This window comes from Salmo trutta, chromosome 4 (genome assembly GCF_901001165.1).
Source record: "Salmo trutta chromosome 4, fSalTru1.1, whole genome shotgun sequence".
Taxonomy (NCBI): domain Eukaryota; kingdom Metazoa; phylum Chordata; class Actinopteri; order Salmoniformes; family Salmonidae; genus Salmo; species Salmo trutta.
The window spans coordinates 162,454-186,467 of NC_042960.1; the positions used below are offsets into that span (position 1 = coordinate 162,454).

The 24,014-nt window shown below is 46.5% G+C and overlaps 1 protein-coding gene across 1 annotated transcript in view; it reads left to right on the forward strand.

Moving 5' to 3' along the window:
- LOC115191569 (dynein heavy chain 6, axonemal-like) overlaps positions 1 to 22,140 on the forward strand; it is a 123,999-nt gene extending 101,859 nt beyond the window's left edge. Inside the window, 12 exon segments of the mRNA XM_029749361.1 lie at positions 1,752 to 1,840; positions 4,040 to 4,186; positions 6,169 to 6,307; positions 9,596 to 9,715; positions 9,865 to 9,986; positions 10,281 to 10,410; positions 10,761 to 10,888; positions 12,846 to 13,031; positions 14,869 to 14,941; positions 17,875 to 18,026; positions 18,514 to 18,736; positions 21,684 to 22,140. Of these exon segments, the coding sequence (XP_029605221.1) occupies positions 1,752 to 1,840; positions 4,040 to 4,186; positions 6,169 to 6,307; positions 9,596 to 9,715; positions 9,865 to 9,986; positions 10,281 to 10,410; positions 10,761 to 10,888; positions 12,846 to 13,031; positions 14,869 to 14,941; positions 17,875 to 18,026; positions 18,514 to 18,736; positions 21,684 to 21,787 (1,613 nt within the window). The 3' untranslated portion in view covers positions 21,788 to 22,140.
- Positions 22,141 to 24,014: the final 1,874 nt, after the last annotated feature.

Sequence of the window (24,014 nt, forward strand, 5' to 3'; positions counted from 1 at the left end):
CTGTCTAAGGTCAGTTAGAATCACCACTTTATTTTAAGAATGTGAAATGTTAGAATAATAGTAGAGAATGATTTATTTCAACTTTTATTTCTTTCATCACATTCCTAGTGGGTCAGAAGTTTACATACACTCTTTTAGCATTTGGTAGCATTGCCTTTAAATTGCTTAACTTGGGTCAAACTTTCGGGTAGCCTTACACAACAAGCTTCCCACAATAAGTTGGGTGAATTTTGACCCATTCCTCCTAACAGAGCTGGTGTAACTGAGTCAGGTTTGTACACCTCCTTGCTCGCACATGCTTTTTCAGTTCTGCCCACACATTTTCTATAGGATTGAGGTCAGGGCTTTGTGATGGCCACTCCAATACCTTGACTTTGTTGTCCTTAAGCCATTTTGCCACAACTTTGGAAGTATGCTTGGGGTCATTGTCCATTTGGAAGAACCATTTGTGACCAAGCTTTAACTTCCTGACTGATGTCTTGAGATGTTGCTTCAATATAGCCACATAATTTCCCTACCTCATGATGCCATCTATTTTGTGAAGTGCACCAGTCCCTCCTGCAGCAAAGCATCCCCACAACATGATGCTGCCACCCCCGTGCTTCACGGTTGGGATGGTGTTCTTCGGCTTGCTTGCCTCCCCCTTTTTCCTCCAAACATAACGAAGGTCATTATGGCCAAACAGTTCTATTTTTGTTTCATCAGACCAGAGGACATTTCTCCAAAGAGTATGATCTTTGTCCCCATGTGCAGTTGCAAACGCACTTTTCGCACCAAAGTACGTTCATCTCTAGGAGACAGAACGTGTCTCCTTCCTGAGCGGTGTGACGGCTGCGTGGTCCCATGGTGTTTATACTTGCGTACTATTGTTTGTACAGATGAACGTGGCATTTGGAAATTGCTCCCAAGGATGAACCAGACTTGTGGAGGTCTACAATTTTTTTTATGAGGTCTTGGCTGATTTATTTTTTTATTTTCCATGTCAAGCAAAGAGGCACTGAGTTTGAAGGTAGGCCTTGAAATACATCTACAGGTACACCTCCAATTGACTCAAATGATGTCAATTAGCCTATCAGAAGCTTCTAAAACCATGACATAATTTTCTGGAATTTTCCAAGCTGTTTAAAGGCACAGTCAACTTAATGTACAGTATGTGAATTTCTGACCCACTGGAATTGTGATACAGTGAATTATAAGTGAAATATCTGTCTGTAAACAATTGTTGTAAAAAATACTTGTCATCCACACGGGCGGCAGGTAGCCTAGTGGTTAGAGCGTTGGACTTGTAACCGAATGGTTGCAAAATCGATCCCCGAGCTGACAAGGTAAAAATCTGTCGTCCTGCCCCTGAACAAGGCAGTTAACCCACTGTCCCCCGGTAGGCCGTCATTGTAAATAAGAATTTGTTCTTAACTGACTTGCCTAGTTAAATAAAAAATAAATGAAACAAAGTAATGTCCTAACCGACTTGCCAAAACTATAGTTTGTTAACAAGAAATTTGTGGAGTGAGTTTTAATGACTTCCGACTTCAACTGTATGTACCTGGGTATCAGGTGGTGTGAGGTGTTGCTGTGTGGTTAGGTCAGGACACAGGGTGAATGGGGATTTTAATGGCACTCACACACACACCCTGCACCTGCGGCTGTCCTGTGCTGCTGGACCTCTCTACTACACGCTATGGACTGGACTGACCCTGTGTGTGTGCTGTGTGTATGTCTACTGACTCATTCTGTCACCTCCTCCCTGTTAGACACGGTGATCCATGAGAACTTCAGGTTGTTCCTGAGCTCCATGCCCACCAAGGTGTTCCCTGTCACCGTCCTCCAGAACTCTGTCAAGGTAACGCTCACCTTTACACTCTGTCACAGGACATAGAGACCTTTGATTCTACAACTCAAACTTTGGTTCTACTACTCCGTTTTAGATTCTGGAACTCAGTCTTAGATGATGAAACTCAGTCTTAGGTTCTAGAATTCAGTCTTAGGTTCTAGAATTCAGTCTTAGGTTCTAGAATCTCAGTCTTAGGTTCTAGAATCTCAGTCTTAGGTTCTAGAGCATGTCGTGTCTTTGGCTATGCCGGATTAAGTGATATGACATGCTAACTTATAAAATGATTTCTCTGTAATTAATATTACCTGATTAAGCTAATCATGTAAATGTAATTAACTAGAAAGTCGGGGCACCACAGAAGAACGTTTATAGAGCCGTTATCTTCCGAATAAACTCTTAAAATACTTAGTAATATTTTACATCGATAGCAGTCAATATTAACCCTTATCTTATTTTCAGTCTCATCATGAAAGTTGTAAATTCTTGGTTATCTTCACGAACCCTGGCTAACAAGTTGAATCAGCAATACAAAATTGGGTTTAATTATTTATTTACTAAATACCTAAACTAATCACACAGAATTACAAATACACAGAATACAAATGATGTCATACAGAATTCACCCCTGGTGAACGGAACCTGGTTACACAAAGGAAAGGGGGTTGGGCTTGAATGAAAGAGCGGGAAGATTTAGGAACACAGAAACAGCAGCTATGCTATCGTAAATACATTATCTTATGCATTCTAAATTACCGCCCATTTGGAAAAGGAAAATGCAATAAATATTTACTCTGAGCTGCGCTTCGGTAGATTGGTCGTAGATGCTGGCCGGGTTGGCCAACAGATCTTCCTGTAGTGGAAGAATGTCAATGGTGGTAAATTGGATACGTGGTGGTATCTTCGTCTGGTTGTTAGACTGGATCCGTCGTCCGTCCTTTCCTAGCCCACGTTAGCAGCGGCTAACTCAACGGCTAGGAAGTATCACTTCTGTAGTGAATAAGCTCAAAGTTCATACCAGTTCATACCATAGCTCACGCCGAGGTTGGCTTAGTTCTCATGTGTCCTTCTAATGTAGAGGCTGCAGACCTCCCGTACTGGAACTAGTGAATGTCTTTTCGTCAAAGGCTTATATAGTGGAGAGGGGGGAGGGGGTGTTTCATCGTTTATAACCCCTGTCTCTTCACAGGGTTGGCCACTGATCGAGCAGGGCACTTTCCTTATGAAAACCCAATTCTCTCATTTGGAAGCTAAAATTACATTTAATCTCCTAACAAACAATTTCAATATCAAACATTTCAATTGCATAACAATTCCATGTGACTCTGATAACTAGAGGGTGTATACTTTCTCAGGTACAGTTTATGTCATCCTGTCATCAATCATAATGTCTCAGATAACAATGAACTGACATACATACTCATTACGTTATCAAGCATATTTCCAACTGGTTTTATTATCAAAATATGGTTCCTTTCCCCATTTGTTTGATGTTCCCAGACTCTCTATATTTAACAGGACAGCAGTCCTTCAGTAGGGTCAGTAAGAGAGGGGAAGGGAGAAAGGTATTTATGGGGGGGGGGGTCATAAACCTTACCCACAGGCCAACTTCATGACAAGCATAATCTTGGATTGTTTAAATTGAAACAGTATTGGATTCTCAAGGCTCTGTTGAGATATTTATGGATCTTCAGCAATTCCGATATTTCCTGTTTGCGTCTTTGGACAGATTGTCCTCTCAACCTTAGCCACTCTGGACAGTGTTTCATATCCCTCACAGGGCCTTCTCTAACCATGACAGAGTAGTCCTGTCACACACGGCTTATACACGCATGTAGGACCATCGCTCTTTATAGATGCATACACACGTGTGTGTGCACACACACCTAACCCGTGTGATTGAGCATGGGTGCATGTCTATGTCTCAGAATTATCTGATTGGTTATCCTTTTATTTTTGGACGTGTGTGTGTGTGTGTGTGTGTGTGTGTGTGTGTGTGTGTGTGTGTGTGTGTGTGTGTCTGTGTGTGTCTGTGTGTGTGTGTGTGTGTGGACGTTTGTGTGTGTGTGTGTTTGTGTGTGTGTGTGTGTGTGTGTGTGTGTGTGTGTGTGTGTGTGTGGACGTTTGTGTGTGTGTGTGGATGTTTTTGTGTGTGTGTGTGTGTGTGTGTGTGTGTGTGGACGTTTGTGTGTGTGTGTGTGCGTGGGCCAGGTGACCAACGAGCCTCCTAAGGGTCTACGTGCCAACGTGCGCCGGGCGTTCACTGAGATCACCAACAACTTCTTTGAGGAGCACATCCTGGGACGCCAGTGGAGGAAGATCATCTTTGGAGTCTGCTTCTTCCACGCCATCATACAGGTCAGAACACACCTCCTACTGTATTCATTATGTCTTCTTCCACACCATCATACAGGTCAGAACACACCTCCTACTGTATTCATTATGTCTTCTTCCACACCATCATACAGGTCAGAACACACCTCCTACTGTATTCATTATGTCTTCTTCCACACCATCATACAGGTCAGAACACACCTCCTACTGTATTCACTATGTCTTCTTCCACACCATCATACAGGTCAGAACACACCTCCTACTGTATTCATTATGTCTTCTTCCACACCATCATACAGGTCAGAACACACCTCCTACTGTATTCATTATGTCTTCTTCCACACCATCATACAGGTCAACACACACACCTCCTACTGTATTCATTATGTCTTCTTCCACACCATCATACAGGTCAGAACACACCTCCTACTGTATTCATTATGTCTTCTTCCACACCATCATACAGGTCAGAACACACCTCCTACTGTATTCATTATGTCTTCTTCCACACCATTACAGGTCAGAACACACACCTCCTACTGTATTCATTATGTCTTCTTCCACACCGTCATACAGGTCAGAACACACACCTCCTACTGTATTCATTATGTCTTCTTCCACACCGTCATACAGGTCAGAACACACCTCCTACTGTATTCATTATGTCTTCTTCCACACCATCATACAGGTCAGAACACACCTCCTACTGTATTCATTATGTCTTCTTCCACACCATCATACAGGTCAGAACACACACCTCCTACTGTATTCATTATGTCTTCTTCCACACCATCATACAGGTCAGAACACACCTCCTACTGTATTCATTATGTCTTCTTCCACACCATCATACAGGTCAGAACACACACCTCCTACTGTATTCATTATGTCTTCTTCCACACCATCATACAGGTCAGAACACACCTCCTACTGTATTCATTATGTCTTCTTCCACACCATCATACAGGTCAGAACACACCTCCTACTGTATTCATTATGTCTTCTTCCACACCGTCATACAGGTCAGAACACACCTCCTACTGTATTCATTATGTCTTCTTCCACACCATCATACAGGTCAGAACACACACCTCCTACTGTATTCATTATGTCTTCTTCCACACCATCATACAGGTCAGAACACACACCTCCTACTGTATTCATTATGTCTTCTTCCACACCATCATACAGGTCAGAACATACCTCCTACTGTATTCATTATGTCTTCTTCCACACCATCATACAGGTCAGAACACACCTCCTACTGTATTCATTATGTCTTCTTCCACACCATCATACAGGTCAGAACACACCTCCTACTGTATTCATTATGTCTTCTTCCACACCATCATACAGGTCAGAACACACACCTCCTACTGTATTCATTATGTCTTCTTCCACACCATCATACAGGTCAGAACACACCTCCTACTGTATTCATTATGTCTTCTTCCACACCATCATACAGGTCAGAACACACCTCCTACTGTATTCATTATGTCTTCTTCCACACCATCATACAGGTCAGAACACACCTCCTACTGTATTCATTATGTCTTCTTCCACACCGTCATACAGGTCAGAACACACACCTCCTACTGTATTCATTATGTCTTCTTCCACACCATCATACAGGTCAGAACACACACCTCCTACTGTATTCATTATGTCTTCTTCCACACCATCATACAGGTCAGAACACACCTCCTACTGTATTCATTATGTCTTCTTCCACACCATCATACAGGTCAGAACACACACCTCCTACTGTATTCATTATGTCTTCTTCCACACCATCATACAGGTCAGAACACACCTCCTACTGTATTCATTATGTCTTCTTCCACACCATCATACAGGTCAGAACACACCTCCTACTGTATTCATTATGTCTTCTTCCACACCATCATACAGGTCAGAACACACACCTCCTACTGTATTCATTATGTCTTTGTCACTGATGTTGAGATTGACACTAGAATAAAAACGGTGAGTGTGTGTTGCAGGAGAGGAAGAAGTTTGGTCCTCTGGGCTGGAACATCCGTTATGAGTTCAACGACAGCGACAGAGAGTGTGCCCTGCTCAACCAGAACCTCTACTGTCAGACTGGCCATATACCCTGGGATGCTCTCATCTACATCACTGGTAGGGCTGTGTGTGTGTGTCCTTCTCCCTCCCTGCCTGTCTCCCTGCCTGTCTCCCTCCTTGCCTGTCTCCCTGCCTGCCTCCCTCCTTGCCTGTCTCCCTTCCCGCCTTCCTGCCTCCCTCCCTGTCTGCCTGTCTCCCTGCCGGGTCCTCCATTATTCATCACATTACTGCTGGCCACTGTGAGGTTCTGGGAGGTTTAGCAGCAGGGAAGACCCTGAGGTTCTGGGAGGTTTAGCAGCAGGGAAGACCCTGAGGTTCTGGGAGGTTTAGCAGCAGGGAAGACCCTGAGGTTCTGGGAGGTTTAGCAGCAGGGAAGACCCTGAGGTTCTGGGAGGTTTAGCAGCAGGGAAGACCCTGAGGTTCTGGGAGGTTTAGCAGCAGGGAAGACCCTGAGGTTCTGGGAGGTTTAGTAGCAGGGAAGACCCTGAGGTTCTGGGAGGTTTAGCAGCAGGGAAGACCCTGAGGTTCTGGGAGGTTTAGCAGCAGGGAAGACCCTGAGGTTATGGGAGGTTTAGTAGCAGGGAAGACCCTGAGGTTCTGGGAGGTTTAGCAGCAGGGAAGACCCTGAGGTTATGGGAGGTTTAGCAGCAGGGAAGACCCTGAGGTTCTGGGAGGTTTAGCAGCAGGGAAGACCCTGAGGTTCTGGGAGGTTTAGTAGCAGGGAAGACCCTGAGGTTCTGGGAGGTTTAGTAGCAGGGACGACCCTGAGGTTCTGGGAGGTTTAGTAGCAGGGAAGACCCTGAGGTTCTGGGAGGTTTAGTAGCAGGGACGACCCTGAGGTTATGGGAGGTTTAGTAGCAGGGAAGACCCTGAGGTTCTGGGAGGTTTATTAGCAGTGAAGACCCTGAGGTTCTGGGAGGTTTAGCAGCAGGGAAGACCCTGAGGTTCTGAGAGGTTTAGCAGCAGGGAAGACCCTGAGGTTCTGGGAGGTTTAGCAGCAGGGAAGACCCTGAGGTTCTGGGAGGTTTAGCAGCAGGGAAGACCCTGAGGTTCTGGGAGGTTTAGCAGCAGGGAAGACCCTGAGGTTCTGGGAGGTTTAGCAGCAGGGAAGACCCTGAGGTTCTGGGAGGTTTAGCAGCAGGGAAGACCCTGAGGTTCTGGGAGGTTTAGCAGCAGGGAAGACCCTGAGGTTATGGGAGGTTTAGCAGCAGGGAAGACCCTGAGGTTCTGGGAGGTTTAGCAGCAGGGAAGACCCTGAGGTTCTGGGAGGTTTAGTAGCAGGGAAGACCCTGAGGTTCTGGGAGGTTTAGTAGCAGGGACGACCCTGAGGTTCTGGGAGGTTTAGTAGCAGGGAAGACCCTGAGGTTCTGGGAGGTTTAGTAGCAGGGACGACCCTGAGGTTATGGGAGGTTTAGTAGCAGGGAAGACCCTGAGGTTCTGGGAGGTTTATTAGCAGTGAAGACCCTGAGGTTCTGGGAGGTTTAGCAGCAGGGAAGACCCTGAGGTTCTGAGAGGTTTAGCAGCAGGGAAGACCCTGAGGTTCTGGGAGGTTTAGCAGCAGGGAAGACCCTGAGGTTCTGGGAGGTTTAGCAGCAGGGAAGACCCTGAGGTTCTGGGAGGTTTAGCAGCAGGGAAGACCCTGAGGTTATGGGAGGTTTAGCAGCAGGGAAGACCCTGAGGTTCTGGGAGGTTTAGCAGCAGGGAAGACCCTGAGGTTCTGGGAGGTTTAGTAGCAGGGAAGACCCTGAGGTTCTGGGAGGTTTAGTAGCAGGGACGACCCTGAGGTTCTGGGAGGTTTAGTAGCAGGGAAGACCCTGAGGTTCTGGGAGGTTTAGTAGCAGGGACGACCCTGAGGTTATGGGAGGTTTAGTAGCAGGGAAGACCCTGAGGTTCTGGGAGGTTTAGCAGCAGGGAAGACCCTGAGGTTCTGGGAGGTTTAGCAGCAGGGAAGACCCTGAGGTTATGGGAGGTTTAGCAGCAGGGAAGACCCTGAGGTTCTGGGAGGTTTAGCAGCAGGGAAGACCCTGAGGTTCTGGGAGGTTTAGTAGCAGGGAAGACCCTGAGGTTCTGGGAGGTTTAGTAGCAGGGACGACCCTGAGGTTCTGGGAGGTTTAGTAGCAGGGAAGACCCTGAGGTTCTGGGAGGTTTAGTAGCAGGGACGACCCTGAGGTTATGGGAGGTTTAGTAGCAGGGAAGACCCTGAGGTTCTGGGAGGTTTATTAGCAGTGAAGACCCTGAGGTTCTGGGAGGTTTAGCAGCAGGGAAGACCCTGAGGTTCTGAGAGGTTTAGCAGCAGGGAAGACCCTGAGGTTCTGGGAGGTTTAGCAGCAGGGAAGACCCTGAGGTTCTGGGAGGTTTAGCAGCAGGGAAGACCCTGAGGTTCTGGGAGGTTTAGCAGCAGGGAAGACCCTGAGGTTCTGGGAGGTTTAGCAGCAGGGAAGACCCTGAGGTTCTGGGAGGTTTAGCAGCAGGGAAGACCCTGAGGTTATGGGAGGTTTAGTAGCAGGGAAGACCCTGAGGTTCTGGGAGGTTTAGCAGCAGGGAAGACCCTGAGGTTCTGGGAGGTTTAGCAGCAGGCATTGTTGTGAATTGTTAGATACTACTGCACTGTTGGAGCTAGGAACACAAGCATTTCGCTACACCCGCAATAACATGTGACCAATAAAATGTGATTTGCAAATGATGTTTGACAAGCAGGTGTCCACATACTTTTGGTCATGTAGTGTATCTCTAAACTGAAATTATGTTTTTCCCCATTTTCAAATTTGATGTTATGATTATGCATCATTAAAAACATTTGGGGGGGGATTACACGCTCCTGAGGCCATTTTTTGTTTCATTATTCTTCCATTGTTAAGTTTTTTCAGGCTTTGTAATGTTTGTTTAATTCCTAATTTAACCGTTCTTTGTATGCGGAAACCATCAATTTGAAAATCATTTGCTGTTTAACCTTGCATGATATAGTTTTTTTCATCCTGAATAAAAGTGTTCCTCTCTCACGTAGTGTAATAACTGAGAGGTAGACAGAAGGGTTCCGCTGGGTTCCACCGTGTTCTGCATACTAAAGTTTAGAACCTAGATTAGAACCTTCCATTTACCCAGCAGGCCCTCTGTGCCAGCTCCACTCTGCCTGTAATAGGAATGATTCCAAATGTGCACATGTGTTTTCCACAGCAGGTTCATGTAAAGTGGGTCGTGTTCATTAGGGGAATGACTTTAAAACCAACATGAGCATTTCTTCTGGAGGTAGCCCCTCCAGGTTTCTGTCCATGTTCTTCCTCTCAGTGCCAAATGACTCCCCCACCCTCTCCTCTCTCCTCCTCCCCTCACCCTCTCTCCCCCCAGGGGAGATAACCTACGGAGGCAGGGTGACTGATGCCTGGGACCAGCGCTGTCTCCGCACCATCCTCAAAAGGTTCTTCTCTCCTGTCACCCTGGACCCAGGGTACACCTTCTCCACCTCAGGTGAAGACCACTGTGTGTGCGTGTGTGCAAATTTGTGTGTACAATTTGTGTGTACCAATGTTGCTGAATCTGAGAAACGGGGGAAATGTGTGTCCTGTTGTGTGTGTTCAGTGAGATCTAACTGTTCGTATTCTGTCTGTGTGTATCAGGTGTCTACTTTGCCCCCGAGGCAGACAGACTGAGTGACTATAACAGGTACATAGAGAACCTTCCTCTCATAGACGACCCTGAGATCTTTGGTATGCACGAGAACGCCAACCTCGCCTTCCAGGTTAGACACTTCACTCCGCTTATATACCCTGACCTTTAGCTCAGTGGGCTAATACTGGCTTGGGGACAATTAACTATACAGTACCTAATTCAAATTTGTTTCCACAGATTTTTCTCATGTACTGTCTGAAAATAAGAGGTCAGATCACTAATACAAAACATGTATTCAGCCAGTTAAGAGGAGAACACTATCTTTGATGCTGACAACATGGATACATACTGTAGGCGTATATTGCCTGTGTCCTGTGGGTTACTTGTCATCCCTAAAACTGTGAGGTCTTGTCTGTCTGTACAGCGTCTGGAGACTATGACCCTGATCAACACCATCCTGGAGGTACAGCCTCGCTCGTCGGCCCGCGGCGGGGGCAAGAGCAACGACGAGATCGTCCACGAGCTGGCCGACTCCATCCTCGCCAAGATCCCGGGTGAGAGAGACGCACGTAAACACACACACACACACACACACACACACACACACACGTCTCAGGCTTGACTTATTCTGGTGCTTTTATGGTTTGATGTTCTCTTTGGTTTGAAATTAAAGTCTCTCTAAACTCATTATAGTGTGGTTGAAGTCACTGTCTGATCTGTCTGCCTTTGTATGTCTCTCTTTCTGCCTGTCTCTATGTCGGTCTGTCTCTCTGTCCGTGTCTGTTTCTCTGTCTGTCTGGTCTGTCTCTCTGTTGGTCTGTCTCCTCAGAGTGTCTGTCTCTCTGTCTGTGTCTGTCTGCCTGTCTCTCTGTCTGACTGTCTCTCTGTCGGTCTGTCTCCTCAGAGTGTCTGGATATGGATGAGGCAGCGGAGGCTCTGTTTATACGTGACGCCAACGGACGCCTCAACTCCCTCACCACCGTCCTCGGACAGGAAGTAGACCGCTTTAACAACCTGCTGCGGGTCCTCCGGGTGAGTCAGGGGTCAGGGGTCCCAGTTGTCAGCCATTCATTTTTCATTGTATTTAAATTCTGTGAAATCAGGAGATGATTATTGGTAATGGAAATGCATTGAAAAGGTCCTTGATGAAATGTTAGGACAGCTATATCAGTCCATGGTTCCAGCTGCTGCCTCTAGGTCTCAATGGAAGGTCCCCAGAGGCATAGTGGAGGGACATACAGTACATTCGGAAACTATTCACCCCTTGACTTTTTCCACATTTTGTTACAGCCTTATTCTAATATGTATTAAATGTAGTTTTTCTCATCAATCTACACACAATATCCCATATTTACAAATAAACATGTCACATTTACATAGGTATTCAGACCCTTTACTCAGTACTTTGTTGAAGCACCTTTGGCAGCGATTACAGCCTCGATTCTTCTTGGGTATGACACTACAAGCTTGGCACACCTGTATTTGGGGAGTCTCTCCTATTCTTCTCTGCAGATCCTCTCAAGTTCTGTCAGGTTGGATGGGGAGCGTTGCTGCACAGCTATTTTCAGATCTCTCCAGACATGTTAGATTGGGTTCAAGTCTGGGCTCTGGCTGGGCCACTCAAGGACATTCAGAGACTTGTCCCGAAGCCACTCCTGCATTGTCTTGGCTGTTTGCTTAGGGTTGTCCTGTTGGAAGGTGAACCAGTCCTCAGCGCTCTGGAGCAGGTTTTCATCAAGGATCTCTCTGTACTTTGCTCCAATCATCTTTCCCTCGATCCTGACTTTTCTCCCAGTCCCTGCCGCTGAAAAACATCCCCACAGGATGATGCTGCCACCATCATGCTCCACTATAGGGATGGTGCCAAGATTCAGGCCAAAGTGTTCAATCTTGGTTTCATCAGACCAGAGAATCTTGTTTCTCATGGTCTGAGAGTCCTTTAGGTGCCTCTTGGCAAACTCCAAGTAGGCTGTCATGTGTATTTTTACTGAGGAGTGACTTCCACTTCCATTTGCCACTCTACTATAAAGGCCTGATTTGTGAAGTGCTGTAGAGATGATTGTACATCTACAAGGTTCTCCCATCTCCACAAAGGAACTCTGGAGCTCTGTCAGAGTGACCATCAGGTTCTTGGTCACCTCCCTGAACAAGGCCCTTCTCCCTGATTGCTCAGTTTGGCCAGGCAGCCAGCTCTAGGTAGAGTCTTGGTGTTCCAAACTTGTTCCATTATAAAATGATGGAGGACACTGTTCTTGGGGATCTTCAATGCTGCAGACAGTTGTTTTGTACCCTTCCCCAGATCTGTGCCTTGACACAATCCTGTCTCGGAGCTCTACAGACAATTACTTTGACCTCATGGCTTGGTTTTTGCTCTTACATGCACTGTCAACTGTGGGCACCTTATATAGATCTCAAGCATAGGAGGTTGGTGGCACCTTAATTGGGGAGGATGGGCTCGTTGTAATGACTGGAATGGTATCAAATACACAAATACATCCATGTGTTTGATGCCATTCCATTTCTTCCGTACCAGACATTATTATGAGCCGTTCTCCCCTCAGCAGCCTCCACTGATCTCAAGGATGATCAATGGAAACAGGATGCACCTGAGCTCAATTTTGAGCTCAAAGGTTGAATAATTATGTAAATGTAATTTTTCTTTTTTTTATATATATTTTGCAAACATTTCTAAAAACCTGTTTTCGCTTTGTCATTATGTGGTATTGTGTGTAGATTGATGAGGGAAAAATATAATTTGATCCATTTTAGAATAAGGCTGCAACGTAACAAAATGTGGAAAAAGGGAATGTGTTTGAATACTTTCCAAAGGATCTGTATGTGTTTATAAAGACAGATGCTGCAGCCACATTGTTGGCATATCGTTACTGCAGTGGTGACCTCTGGGTTTATGATGTTCTCTTGTGGATGGCTCAGATAAACACCCACAAACACTTCTCCTCACATTCAGCCTCCCCCCCTCCTTGCCCAGGTGTCTCTGTGTACCCTCCAGAAGGCTATAGCAGGGCTGGTGGTGATGTCAGAGGAGATGGAGAGGATCTACACCAGTTTCCTCAACAACCAGGTTCCAAACCACTGGAGCACCTCAGCCTACCCCTCCCTCAAACCCCTGGCCAGCTGGGTTAAAGACCTGGCCCTCAGGACCTGCTTCATAGAGGTGACAGAGACAACATCTCTCTCATAGACACATGAAATGCTGTACAGTTGGGGCAATGAACCTCTCTTTAAGTCATGAGTCAGACACAATTTACCCCAAACCACTATTTGTGTACATATGTATCAATGTACTACGACACAGTGAAACACCATATTTTCTTCTCTCTGACATGTGTGGATGTTGTCATTACATCAGACAGGAAGACTCTGACATGTGGATGTTGTCATTACATCAGACATTAAGACTCTGACATGTGTGGATGTTGTCATTGCATCAGATAGGAAGACTCTGACATGTGTGGATGTTGTCATTACATCAGACAGGAAGACTCTGACATGTGTGGATGTTGTCATTACATCAGATAGGAAGACTCTGACATGTGTGGATGTTGTCATTACATCAGACAGGAAGACTCTGACATGTGTGGATGTTGTCATTACATCAGACAGGAAGACTCTGACATGTGTGGATGTTGTCATTACATCAGACAGGAAGACTCTGACATGTGTGGATGTTGTCATTACATCAGAAAGGAAGACTCTGACATGTGTGGATGTTGTCATTACATCAGACAGGAAGACTCTGACATGTGTGGATGTTGTCATTACATCAGACAGGAAGACTCTGACATGTGTGGATGTTGTCATTACATCAGACAAGAAGACTCTGACATGTGTGGATGTTGTCATTACATCAGACAGGAAGACTCTGACATGTGTGGATGTTGTCATTACATCAGACAGGAAGACTCTGACATGTGTGGATGTTGTCATTACATCAGACAGGAAGACTCTGACATGTGTGGATGTTGTCATTACATCAGACAGGAAGACTCTGACATGTGTGGATGTTGTCATTACATCAGACAGGAAGACTCTGACGTGTGGATGTTGTCATTACATCAGACAGGAAGACTGACATGTGTGGATGTTGTCATTACATCAGATAGGAAGACTCTGACATGTGTGGATGTTGTCCTCTTGTTGGTAACATTCTGTGAACACACACACACACACACACACGAATGTAGATGTTCTCATTAGCTCAGATGGGAAGACTCTTTTAACATATGGTGTGGTGCTTACAGGAACTCCGCCCAGGCAGAGACACACACACACACACAAATGTAGATGTTCTCATTAGCTCAGATGGGAAGACTCTTTTAACATATGGTGTGGTGCTTACAGGAACTCCGCCCAGGCAGAGAAACACACACACACACACACACAGTCATTATCAGGGGTAGTGGGATGTGATGAGAGAATCATGTTTAAACATTAGCAGCACGACATCCACTTCAGACTGACTTCTTTCTCATCTCTTACTCCCACTATCTATTCTTCTGTTCCCTTGCTCGGTATTTGCCCATCTCTCTCTTTTTTATCTCTCTCTCTCTCTCTCCTTAGTCTTCTCTCTCTTTGCTTGTCTCTCTCTATCTCCAGTCTTCTCTCTCCTCTATCAATGTACATGTTCTATTAGCATGTGAAACATGTTAACATTGCCAAAGCCAGTGAACTAGATAATAATCTCTCTCTCTCTGCTCTCTGTCCATCTCTGGTTCTCTCTGTGCACTCGCTCCATCGCCCCAGACTGAAGCTTCTGTTCCAGGAGACTGGTCTTACTGTGTGTTACGCAATCCCTAAATGTCTACACACAGACAGACCGAGATGAACATAACCCCAGTCTCTGGTGACAGCCTTAAAATTAGGTTCTGGGAACTGAGATTAACATAACCCAAACAAAATCACTCTCCCCTTCTTGTGTGTGTGTGTCTGTGTGTGCGTGTGTGTTTTCATGCAGGGAAACCAACTTCCTCTCTGTCTGTGTGTTTGTGTAGAACTGGATCATGCGGGGTCAGCCCAAATCCTTCTGGATCTCTGGATTATTCTTCCCTCAGGGCTTCCTCACTGGTCAGTACACACCGTCTCCACTGTGTTATGTTCTCTAGTCAATATTATGTAGTGTATTAAATATTCAATATGCTGTACTCTATTAAATATTCAATAAGCTGTACTCTAGCCAATATTCAATATGCTGTACTCTAGTCAATATTATGTAGTCAATAAATATTCAACATTCTGTGCTCTAGTCAATATGATGTAGTCTATTCAATATTCTGTGCTCTAGTCAAAGGATGTAGTCTATTCAATCTGCTGTACTCCAGTCAATATTCTGTTCTCTTCAACATTGTAGTCTACTTCATATAGTACAGTGGTCACCAACCTTTTCTGAGTCAAGATCACTTTGAATCAAAATACATGCTGAGATCTACCGCTCTGATTTTTTATTACCATGACTTAAATAATGTAAGCCTATGTAACACGAACCAATTAAAAACAGTTCTGTAGCAATGAGGTTTGTGTAGTAAGCTATAGGCCCAATACAGTATCACCACTTACTGGCTTTGCTTGAATTTACCTGCCAATGCAATGTTGTTCGGGACATTTGTTTAAAATTATATTTCAAAATTTGAGGTAGGCTATATGATCACACCGGTAATAGATCCATTGTTGTATTACTTGTGAGGCACAGCTGAGTGAGCATACATTTAAATACTGTGCTTTTTATTTTACTGGGCTGATGGTGCCTGCATCTGATGGTCAGTCTCAGCAGAGGGAGAGAGCAGCAGACTGAGGGTCAGTCTCAGCAGAGGGAGAGAGCAGCAGACTGAGCGTCAGTCTCAGCAGAGGGAGAGAGCAGCAGACTGAGCGTCAGTCTCAGCAGAGGGAGAGAGCAGCAGACTGAGCGTCAGTCTCAGCAGAGGGAGAGAGCAGCAGACTGAGCGTCAGTCTCAGCAGAGGGAGAGAGCAGCAGACTGAGCGTCAGTCTCAGCAGAGGGAGAGAGCAGCAGACTGAGCGTCAGTCTCAGCAGAGGGAGAGAGCAGCAGACTGAGCGTCAGTCTCAGCAGAGGGAGAGAGCAGCAGACTGATGGTCAGTCTCAGCAGAGATGGAGAGCAGCAGACTGAGGGTCAGTCTCAGCAGAGGGAAAGAGCAGCAGACTGAGCGTCAGTCTCAGCAGAGGGAGAGAGCAGCAGACTGAGGGTCAGTCTCAGCAGAGGGAAGGAGCAGCAGACTGAGCGTCAGTCTCAGCAGAGGGAGAGAGCAGCAGACTGAGCGTCAGTCTCAGCAGAGGGAGAGAGCAGCAGACTGAGCGTCAGTCTCAGCAGAGGGAGAGAGCAGCAGACTGAGCGTCAGTCTCAGCAGAGGGAGAGAGCAGCAGACTGATGGTCAGTCTCAGCAGAGATGGAGAGCAGCAGACTGAGGGTCAGTCTCAGCAGAGGGAAAGAGCAGCAGACTGAGCGTCAGTCTCAGCAGAGGGAGAGAGCAGCAGACTGAGGGTCAGTCTCAGCAGAGGGAAGGAGCAGCAGACTGAGCGTCAGTCTCAGCAGAGGGAGAGAGCAGCAGACTGAGCGTCAGTCTCAGCAGAGGGAGAGAGCAGCAGACTGAGCGTCAGTCTCAGCAGAGGAAGAGAGCAGCAGACTGAGCGTCAGTCTCAGCAGAGGGAGAGAGCAGCAGACTGATGGTCAGTCTCAGCAGAGATGGAGAGCAGCAGACTGAGGGTCAGTCTCAGCAGAGGGAGAGAGCAGCAGACTGATGGTCAGTCTCAGCAGAGATGGAGAGCAGCAGACTGAGCGTCAGTCTCAGCAGAGGGAGAGAGCAGCAGACTGAGCGTCAGTCTCAGCAGAGGGAGAGAGCAGCAGACTGATGGTCAGTCTCAGCAGAGATGGAGAGCAGCAGACTGAGGGTCAGTCTCAGCAGAGGGAGAGAGCAGCAGACTGAGTGTCAGTCTCAGCAGAGGGAGAGAGCAGCAGACTGAGGGTCAGTCTCAGCAGAGGGAGAGAGCAGCAGACGGAGAGAGCAGCAGACTGAGCGTCAGTCTCAGCAGAGGGAGAGAGCAGCAGACTGAGGGTCAGTCTCAGCAGAGGGAGAGAGCAGCAGACTGAGCGTCAGTCTCAGCAGAGGGAGAGAGCAGCAGACTGAGGGTCCACCTCTCAACATCCCTCCACTCTCCCTTTCCTCCACTGACACTAACCAAAAAGGGACACCGTCTTCCAGCTGATGGCAAAACTCGAGTCACACCGCATTACTTCTGCCTCATGCACAAATTCATGTTGTTACTCCTATGAACAGAGAAAGTGAAATTTTCCTTGAAAAAGACCCAAGCCGCTAATAATAACAACGCAAGCCTACCGATACACTTTCCTCCTCATTCATTACTGCTGCACTGAGTGGAAATAGGAAGAACGTGCATTTTATGGCTTATAAAAGTGTTGAATACAAAGTGTTGACAGTGCTGAGTAAGATCTTAAACATGAACTCACTCAGAAAAAGCTCTTAGCTGTATTGGTTGACAGTCTCTCTCTAGTCATGGTTTTAAACGTTCTGAAATCTCACAGTATCAACTTTGCCGTAGCTTTCTTTCATGCCTGCTACATTACTGCAAACACGGTCATCTGAGCATCTGATTGGCCAGCGGTGGCATAGTGCACTTGATTTCCTCTCCAGGCCCACCGGGAAGGCAGAGTTTGTACCTTCAGTCACATACCCGGCGCGCAGGGCAGCTGAATTGGCTGCACCTACCACCAACAGCCCGAGGCTAATAAAATAAATAGGAACACAAGGCTTTATCGTTGGGTTTTTTACAGAAATGTTTGGCGATGGACCGTTTGGTGACCACTGATATAGTATGTTGTTGGGTTTGAGAGAGGTGCTGTATATTTATAAATCCTGTTATTATTGAACAGGTCTGGGATCAGTCCAAAGTAAAGGACCAAACTGGGTTACAGTCCAGTTACTGAGATGTTGAAAGGCTGTTGTGCTGTTCACCCTCCTGTCCTGTAGGGGCGCTACAGAACCACGCCAGGACCTATAACCTCCCCATCGACGAGCTCAACTTCCGTTTCAACGTGTTGCCGGTCTACCTAGACCAGGGGGCCGTGAGCGAGGCGCTGAAGACCCTACCGGCCGGGGGCGAGCTGGACATGGACTCTGAGGTAGCTACAGGGAGGGGAGAGGGACATATTTAGACTGGTTGCCCTGAGGGCAGGAAGGAGTTTACTGCATCCTGCCTCCAAAGCAAAGTCTGACTCTGTAAAAACATGAAGGAGCTAAGCTACTCGCTGATAGAAATGACTCCAACACACTTTGACCTCTGTGGGATGTTTAGAGGTCATCAGTGAATTAACTAGTCTGGTCCTGGAGAGATGGTTTTAGAACAGTATCTGTATCATTATTAGGAACCTGTGTTCTGGACTACAATGTCACATGACCTAGATTTGAACCTTTATTTAAAGCCTTATCCAGAAATGAGAATTAGACCTAAAATGAAAACAACTGTCTGAAGATGGTGCTGGAGGATAAAGCTTTAACTAAAGGTTCAAAACCAGGTCATGTGACATGATTGTCCAAAACCCAGGCCTCTAATCATAATGGATCATAATATGACATTATGGTAACTGCAGTACCACTCTGTCTCCATAGCTACCCACCATCAACGACGGCGTGCTGGTGCACGGGATGTTCATGGACGCCAGTCGCTGGGACGACGTCAACATGGTGATCGAGGATGCGTTGCCGCGGGTGATGAACGCCATGCTTCCCGTGGTGCACTTCGAACCCCAGCAGAACTACGACCCTGATCCGTCTCTCTACCAGGCTCCACTGTACAAGACCTCAGCTAGGGCTGGGACTTTGTCTACTACAGGTAAGGACACCCCCTTCTGCCCTCAGAACAGCCTCAATTCATCAGGACATGGACTCTACAAGGTGTTGAAAGCGTTCCACAGGGATGCTGGCCCATGTTGACTCCAACGCTTCCCACAGTTGTGTCAAGTTGGCTGGATGTCCTTTGGTTGGTGGACCATTCTTGATACACATGGGAAACTGTGCAACACTGCTGGGTTTTTCACGCTCAACAGTTTCCCGAAATGAGGCTGTTCTGAGGGCAAAGTGGTGGGGATGGAACTCAACATTAGGAAGGTGTTCATAATATCTTGTACACTCAGTATAACCACTCTACATCTGGGGGTTTCAAACCTCTCCTCTGGGACCCACGGCCGTTCCATGGATTTGATCTATTGAACCAGCACACCTGATTCAACTAATCATCAAGCCCTTGACTAGGTGAATCAGGAGAGAGAGTTCAGAGCTATAACAACATGTCTGGAGGTCCTGAAGGAGAGGTTTGAGAACCACTGCAATACAGTCCTACCTATAGCCCTTCCTCTTACTAAACTGTACCAAGTTCCACTGTATAAGACCTCAGGACTCTGTCTACGACAGGTACACTTATACACTATGTCCCTATACACACCCTAATACCTACCTAGTGCCCTACCTACCTACCCAGAGCTCTACTCTACCCAGTGCCCTACTACCTACCCAGTACCCTACTACCTACCTAGTTCCCTACCTACCTACTACCTACCCACCCAGAGCCCTACTACCTACCCAGTGCCCTACTACCTACCTACCCAGTGCCCTACTACCTACCTACCCAGTGCCCTAATACCTACCCAGAGCCCTACTACCTACCCAGTGCCCTACTACCTACCTACCACCTACCTACCCAGTGCCCTACTACCTACCTACCCAGTGCCCTACTACCTACCTACCCAGTGCCCTACTACCTGCCCAGAGCCCTACTACCTACCTACCCAGTGCCCTACTACCTACCTACCCAGAGCCCTACTACCTACCTACCTACCCAGTGCCCTACTACCTACCCAGAGCCCTACTACCTACCCAGAGCCCTACTACCTACCTAGAGCCCTACTACTTACCTCCAGCTCTGTCCCTCACTTGTCCCTAGTAAAGTGGACCCAGGTGGTGATCAAGCTAGTAATTTGTTCTTTAGGGCTGGTGCTGGTTCTCTGCATCATGTCCAGATAGTGACAGACCTGTGTGTTCTCTGGTCCTCTGCATCATGTCCAGATAGTGACAGACCTGTGTGTTCTCTGGTTCTCTGCATCATGTCCAGATAGTGACAGACCTGTGTGTTCTCTGGTTCTCTGCATCATGTCCAGATAGTGACAGACCTGTGTGTTCTCTGGTCCTCTGCATCATGTCCAGATAGTGACAGACCTGTGTGTTCTCTGGTCCTCTGCATCATGTCCAGATAGTGACAGACCTGTGTGTTCTCTGGTCCTCTGCATCATGTCCAGATAGTGACAGACCTGTGTGTTCTCTGGTCCTCTGTATCATGTCCAGATAGTGACAGACCTGTGTGTTCTCTGGTCTTCTGCATCATGTCTAGATAGTGACAGACCTGTGTGTTCTCTGGTCCTCTGCATCATGTCCAGATAGTGACAGACCTGTGTGTTCTCTGCATCATGTCCAGATAGTGACAGACCTGTGTGTTCTCTGGTCCTCTGCATCATGTCTAGATAGTGACAGACCTGTGTGTTCTCTGGTCCTCTGCATCATGTCTAGATAGCGACAGACCTGTGTGTTCTCTGGTCCCCTGCATCATGTCCAGATAGTGATAGACCTGTGTGTTCTCTGGTCCTCTGCATCATGTCCAGATAGTGACAGACCTGTGTGTTCTCTGGTCCTCTGCATCATGTCCAGATAGTGACAGACCTGTGTGTTCTCTGGTTCTCTGCATCATGTCCAGATAGTGACAGACCTGTGTGTTCTCTGGTTCTCTGCATCATGTCCAGATAGTGACAGACCTGTGTGTTCTCTGGTCCTCTGCATCATGTCCAGATAGTGACAGACCTGTGTGTTCTCTGGTCCTCTGCATCATGTCCAGATAGTGACAGACCTGTGTGTTCTCTGGTCCTCTGCATCATGTCCAGATAGTGACAGACCTGTGTGTTCTCTGGTCCTCTGCATCATGTCCAGATAGTGACAGACCTGTGTGTTCTCTGGTCTTCTGCATCATGTCTAGATAGTGACAGACCTGTGTGTTCTCTGGTCCTCTGCATCATGTCCAGATAGTGACAGACCTGTGTGTTCTCTGCATCATGTCCAGATAGTGACAGACCTGTGTGTTCTCTGGTCCTCTGCATCATGTCTAGATAGTGACAGACCTGTGTGTTCTCTGGTCCTCTGCATCATGTCTAGATAGCGACAGACCTGTGTGTTCTCTGGTCCCCTGCATCATGTCCAGATAGTGACAGACCTGTGTGTTCTCTGGTCCTCTGCATCATGTCTAGATAGTGACAGACCTGTGTGTTCTCTGGTCCTCTGCATCATGTCCAGATAGCGACAGACCTGTGTGTTCTCTGGTCCTCTGCATCATGTCTAGATAGTGACAGACCTGTGTGTTCTCTGGTCCTCTGCATCATGTCTAGATAGTGACAGACCTGTGTGTTCTCTGGTCCTCTGCATCATGTCCAGATAGTGACAGACCTGTGTGTTCTCTGGTCCTCTGCATCATGTCCAGATAGTGACAGACCTGTGTGTTCTCTGGTCCTCTGCATCATGTCCAGATAGTGACAGACCTGTGTGTTCTCTGGTCCTCTGCATCATGTCCAGATAGTGACAGACCTGTGTGTTCTCTGGTCCTCTGCATCATGTCCAGATAGTGACAGACCTGTGTGTTCTCTGGTCCTCTGCATCATGTCCAGATAGTGACAGACCTGTGTGTTCTCTGGTCCTCTGCATCATGTCCAGATAGTGACAGACCTGTGTGTTCTCTCTCTCAGGCCACTCTACTAACTTTGTGGTGACTGTGATGCTGCCGTCCAGCCTGCCTAGTGACTACTGGATCACCAAGGCCTCAGCTCTGCTCTGTCAGCTCAACGAGTAGTGACCCACCCACAGGCACCACACACACACACACACACACACACACACACACCGCTGTACTTCTGCACCTTCAATACCAGCAGCACTGATGAAGCCCATTCTCTATGGACTCTTGTTTTCTGGTTTTCTAATGTCTGTATTGAGAAGTATTCTACTGTGTACTCTCCTCCTGCTAATCAGTTGAAGGGATTATTTGTATGGGGCCCAAAATGGCATTTCTTTTCTTTTCTGAGTTGCTGTGATTAAATACCATGTGGCAGTGCTGTTGTCTGTGTATGTTGCTGTTCATGGGAGAAGAGCATGTCGCTACACCCGCAATAACATCTGATAAATATGTGGATGTCACCAATCAGATTTGATGGGTTCAATTGTGTGTGGTGTGTTCAATTCAGTCAATTTCTCTTCTCTTTCAGCGAACTGTAATAACATATTAACACAGCTGCGTCGGTAATGACAGCCCCAGCTCCCGACATGCGTTTATTTTCCCCCCACACAGTCGACAAGAAATGTAGACTGCAGTGCTTTAATAGTCACTCGTGTAGCCTGCAAATGTAAAGGGAGAGTAGATCGTCAATATTCACCAGGAGCATCACGTAAAATGCATCTGATGCGTGGTCAGGCAAACTCTAATTCACATGTAAGCGATGGTACTTCAGCGTGCTGCATCTCCCCCAATATAAATGAACCATGAGCCCCCTGTCCTTCTCAGCTGGAGGGACACCTGCGATAGTGAACCACCTCTAACAAAAAGCTGTCCTCCTGCATTTAAAAAGCACTGCTGACTTAATCTATAACATTTTTCTCTGAGGAAAAACACCATATATTTAGCCTCTGTTACTGAAAAGTTATGTCAACACAGTAACTCACCCATTGTGATGTCAACATTAGAATGCACACACAGGGCTCTATAAGGAACAAAAATATAAACGCAACATGTAAACCACCTCAACTTGAGATGGTTTGGGATGAGTTGAAAATCAGCCAACAAGTGCTCAACATATGTGGGATCTCCTTCAAGACTGTTGGAAAAGCATTCCAGGTTAAGCTGGTTGACAGAATGCAAAACTGTCATCAAGGCAAAAGGTGAATCTCATATCAAATATATTTTGATTTGTTTAACACTTTTTTGGTTACTACGTTATTCCATAATTTTGATGTATTCACTATTATTCTACAATGTAGAAGATAGTAAACATAAAGAAAAACCCTTGAATGAGTAAGTGTGTCCAAACTTGTGCCTGGTACTATATATGTTCTTCACACCCTCAGGGAGAGAGGTGGAGGAGGAGAGCAAAGAGAGGGATGGAGGGATAGAAATGGTGCTGAGGAGTCTCTCTGCTCTTCACTGTTTCCTATCTTTGCCTGCCGTTTATCTAGATCAATTATCTGTGTCGACGCTATGACAGGCCGTTGCTGTCGAGGTGTCTGATACAGTACTGCATCTCAGTGTTATGTTCCCTGTATCGATGCTCTGATGGTAATGGAGAAGTGGGAGATGATGTTGAGTAGTGTGACTGGACTCGTCGTGTTGTATTAAGAGGTAGGCCGTCTACTCAACAGATATGGGGGTAGGGAGTCAAGTGACGACATCATAAATGAATAGATACGATGTACAGTTGAAGTGGGAAGTTTACATAAACAAGTTTTAATGACTCCAACCTAAGTGTTTCAACCACACATTTCTTGTTAACAAACTATAGTTTTGGCAAGTCAGTTAGGACATTTACTTTGTAGCACATCTACTTCATGACACGTCATTTTTCCAACAATTGTTTACAGACAGATTATTTAATATATAATTCACTGTATCACAATTCCAGTGGGTCAGATGTTTACATGCACTAAGTTAACTGTACCTTTAAACAGCTTGGAAAATTCCAGAAAATGACGTCATGGCTTTAGAAGCTTCTGATCGGCCTGTGGATGTATTTCAAGGCCTACCTTCAAACTCAGTGCCTCTTTGCTTGACATCATGGGGAAATCAAAAGAAATTAGCCAAGACCTCAGAAAATAAATTGTAAACCTGCACAAGTCTGGTTCATCCTTGGGAACAATTTCCAAACGCCTGAAGGTACCACGTTCATCTGTACAAACAATAGTACGCAAGTATGAACACCATGGGACCACGCAGCCATCATACCGCTCAGGAAGGAGATTCATTCTGTCTCCTAGAGATGAACGTACTTTGGTGCGAAAAGTGCAAATCAATCCCAGAACAACAGCAAAGG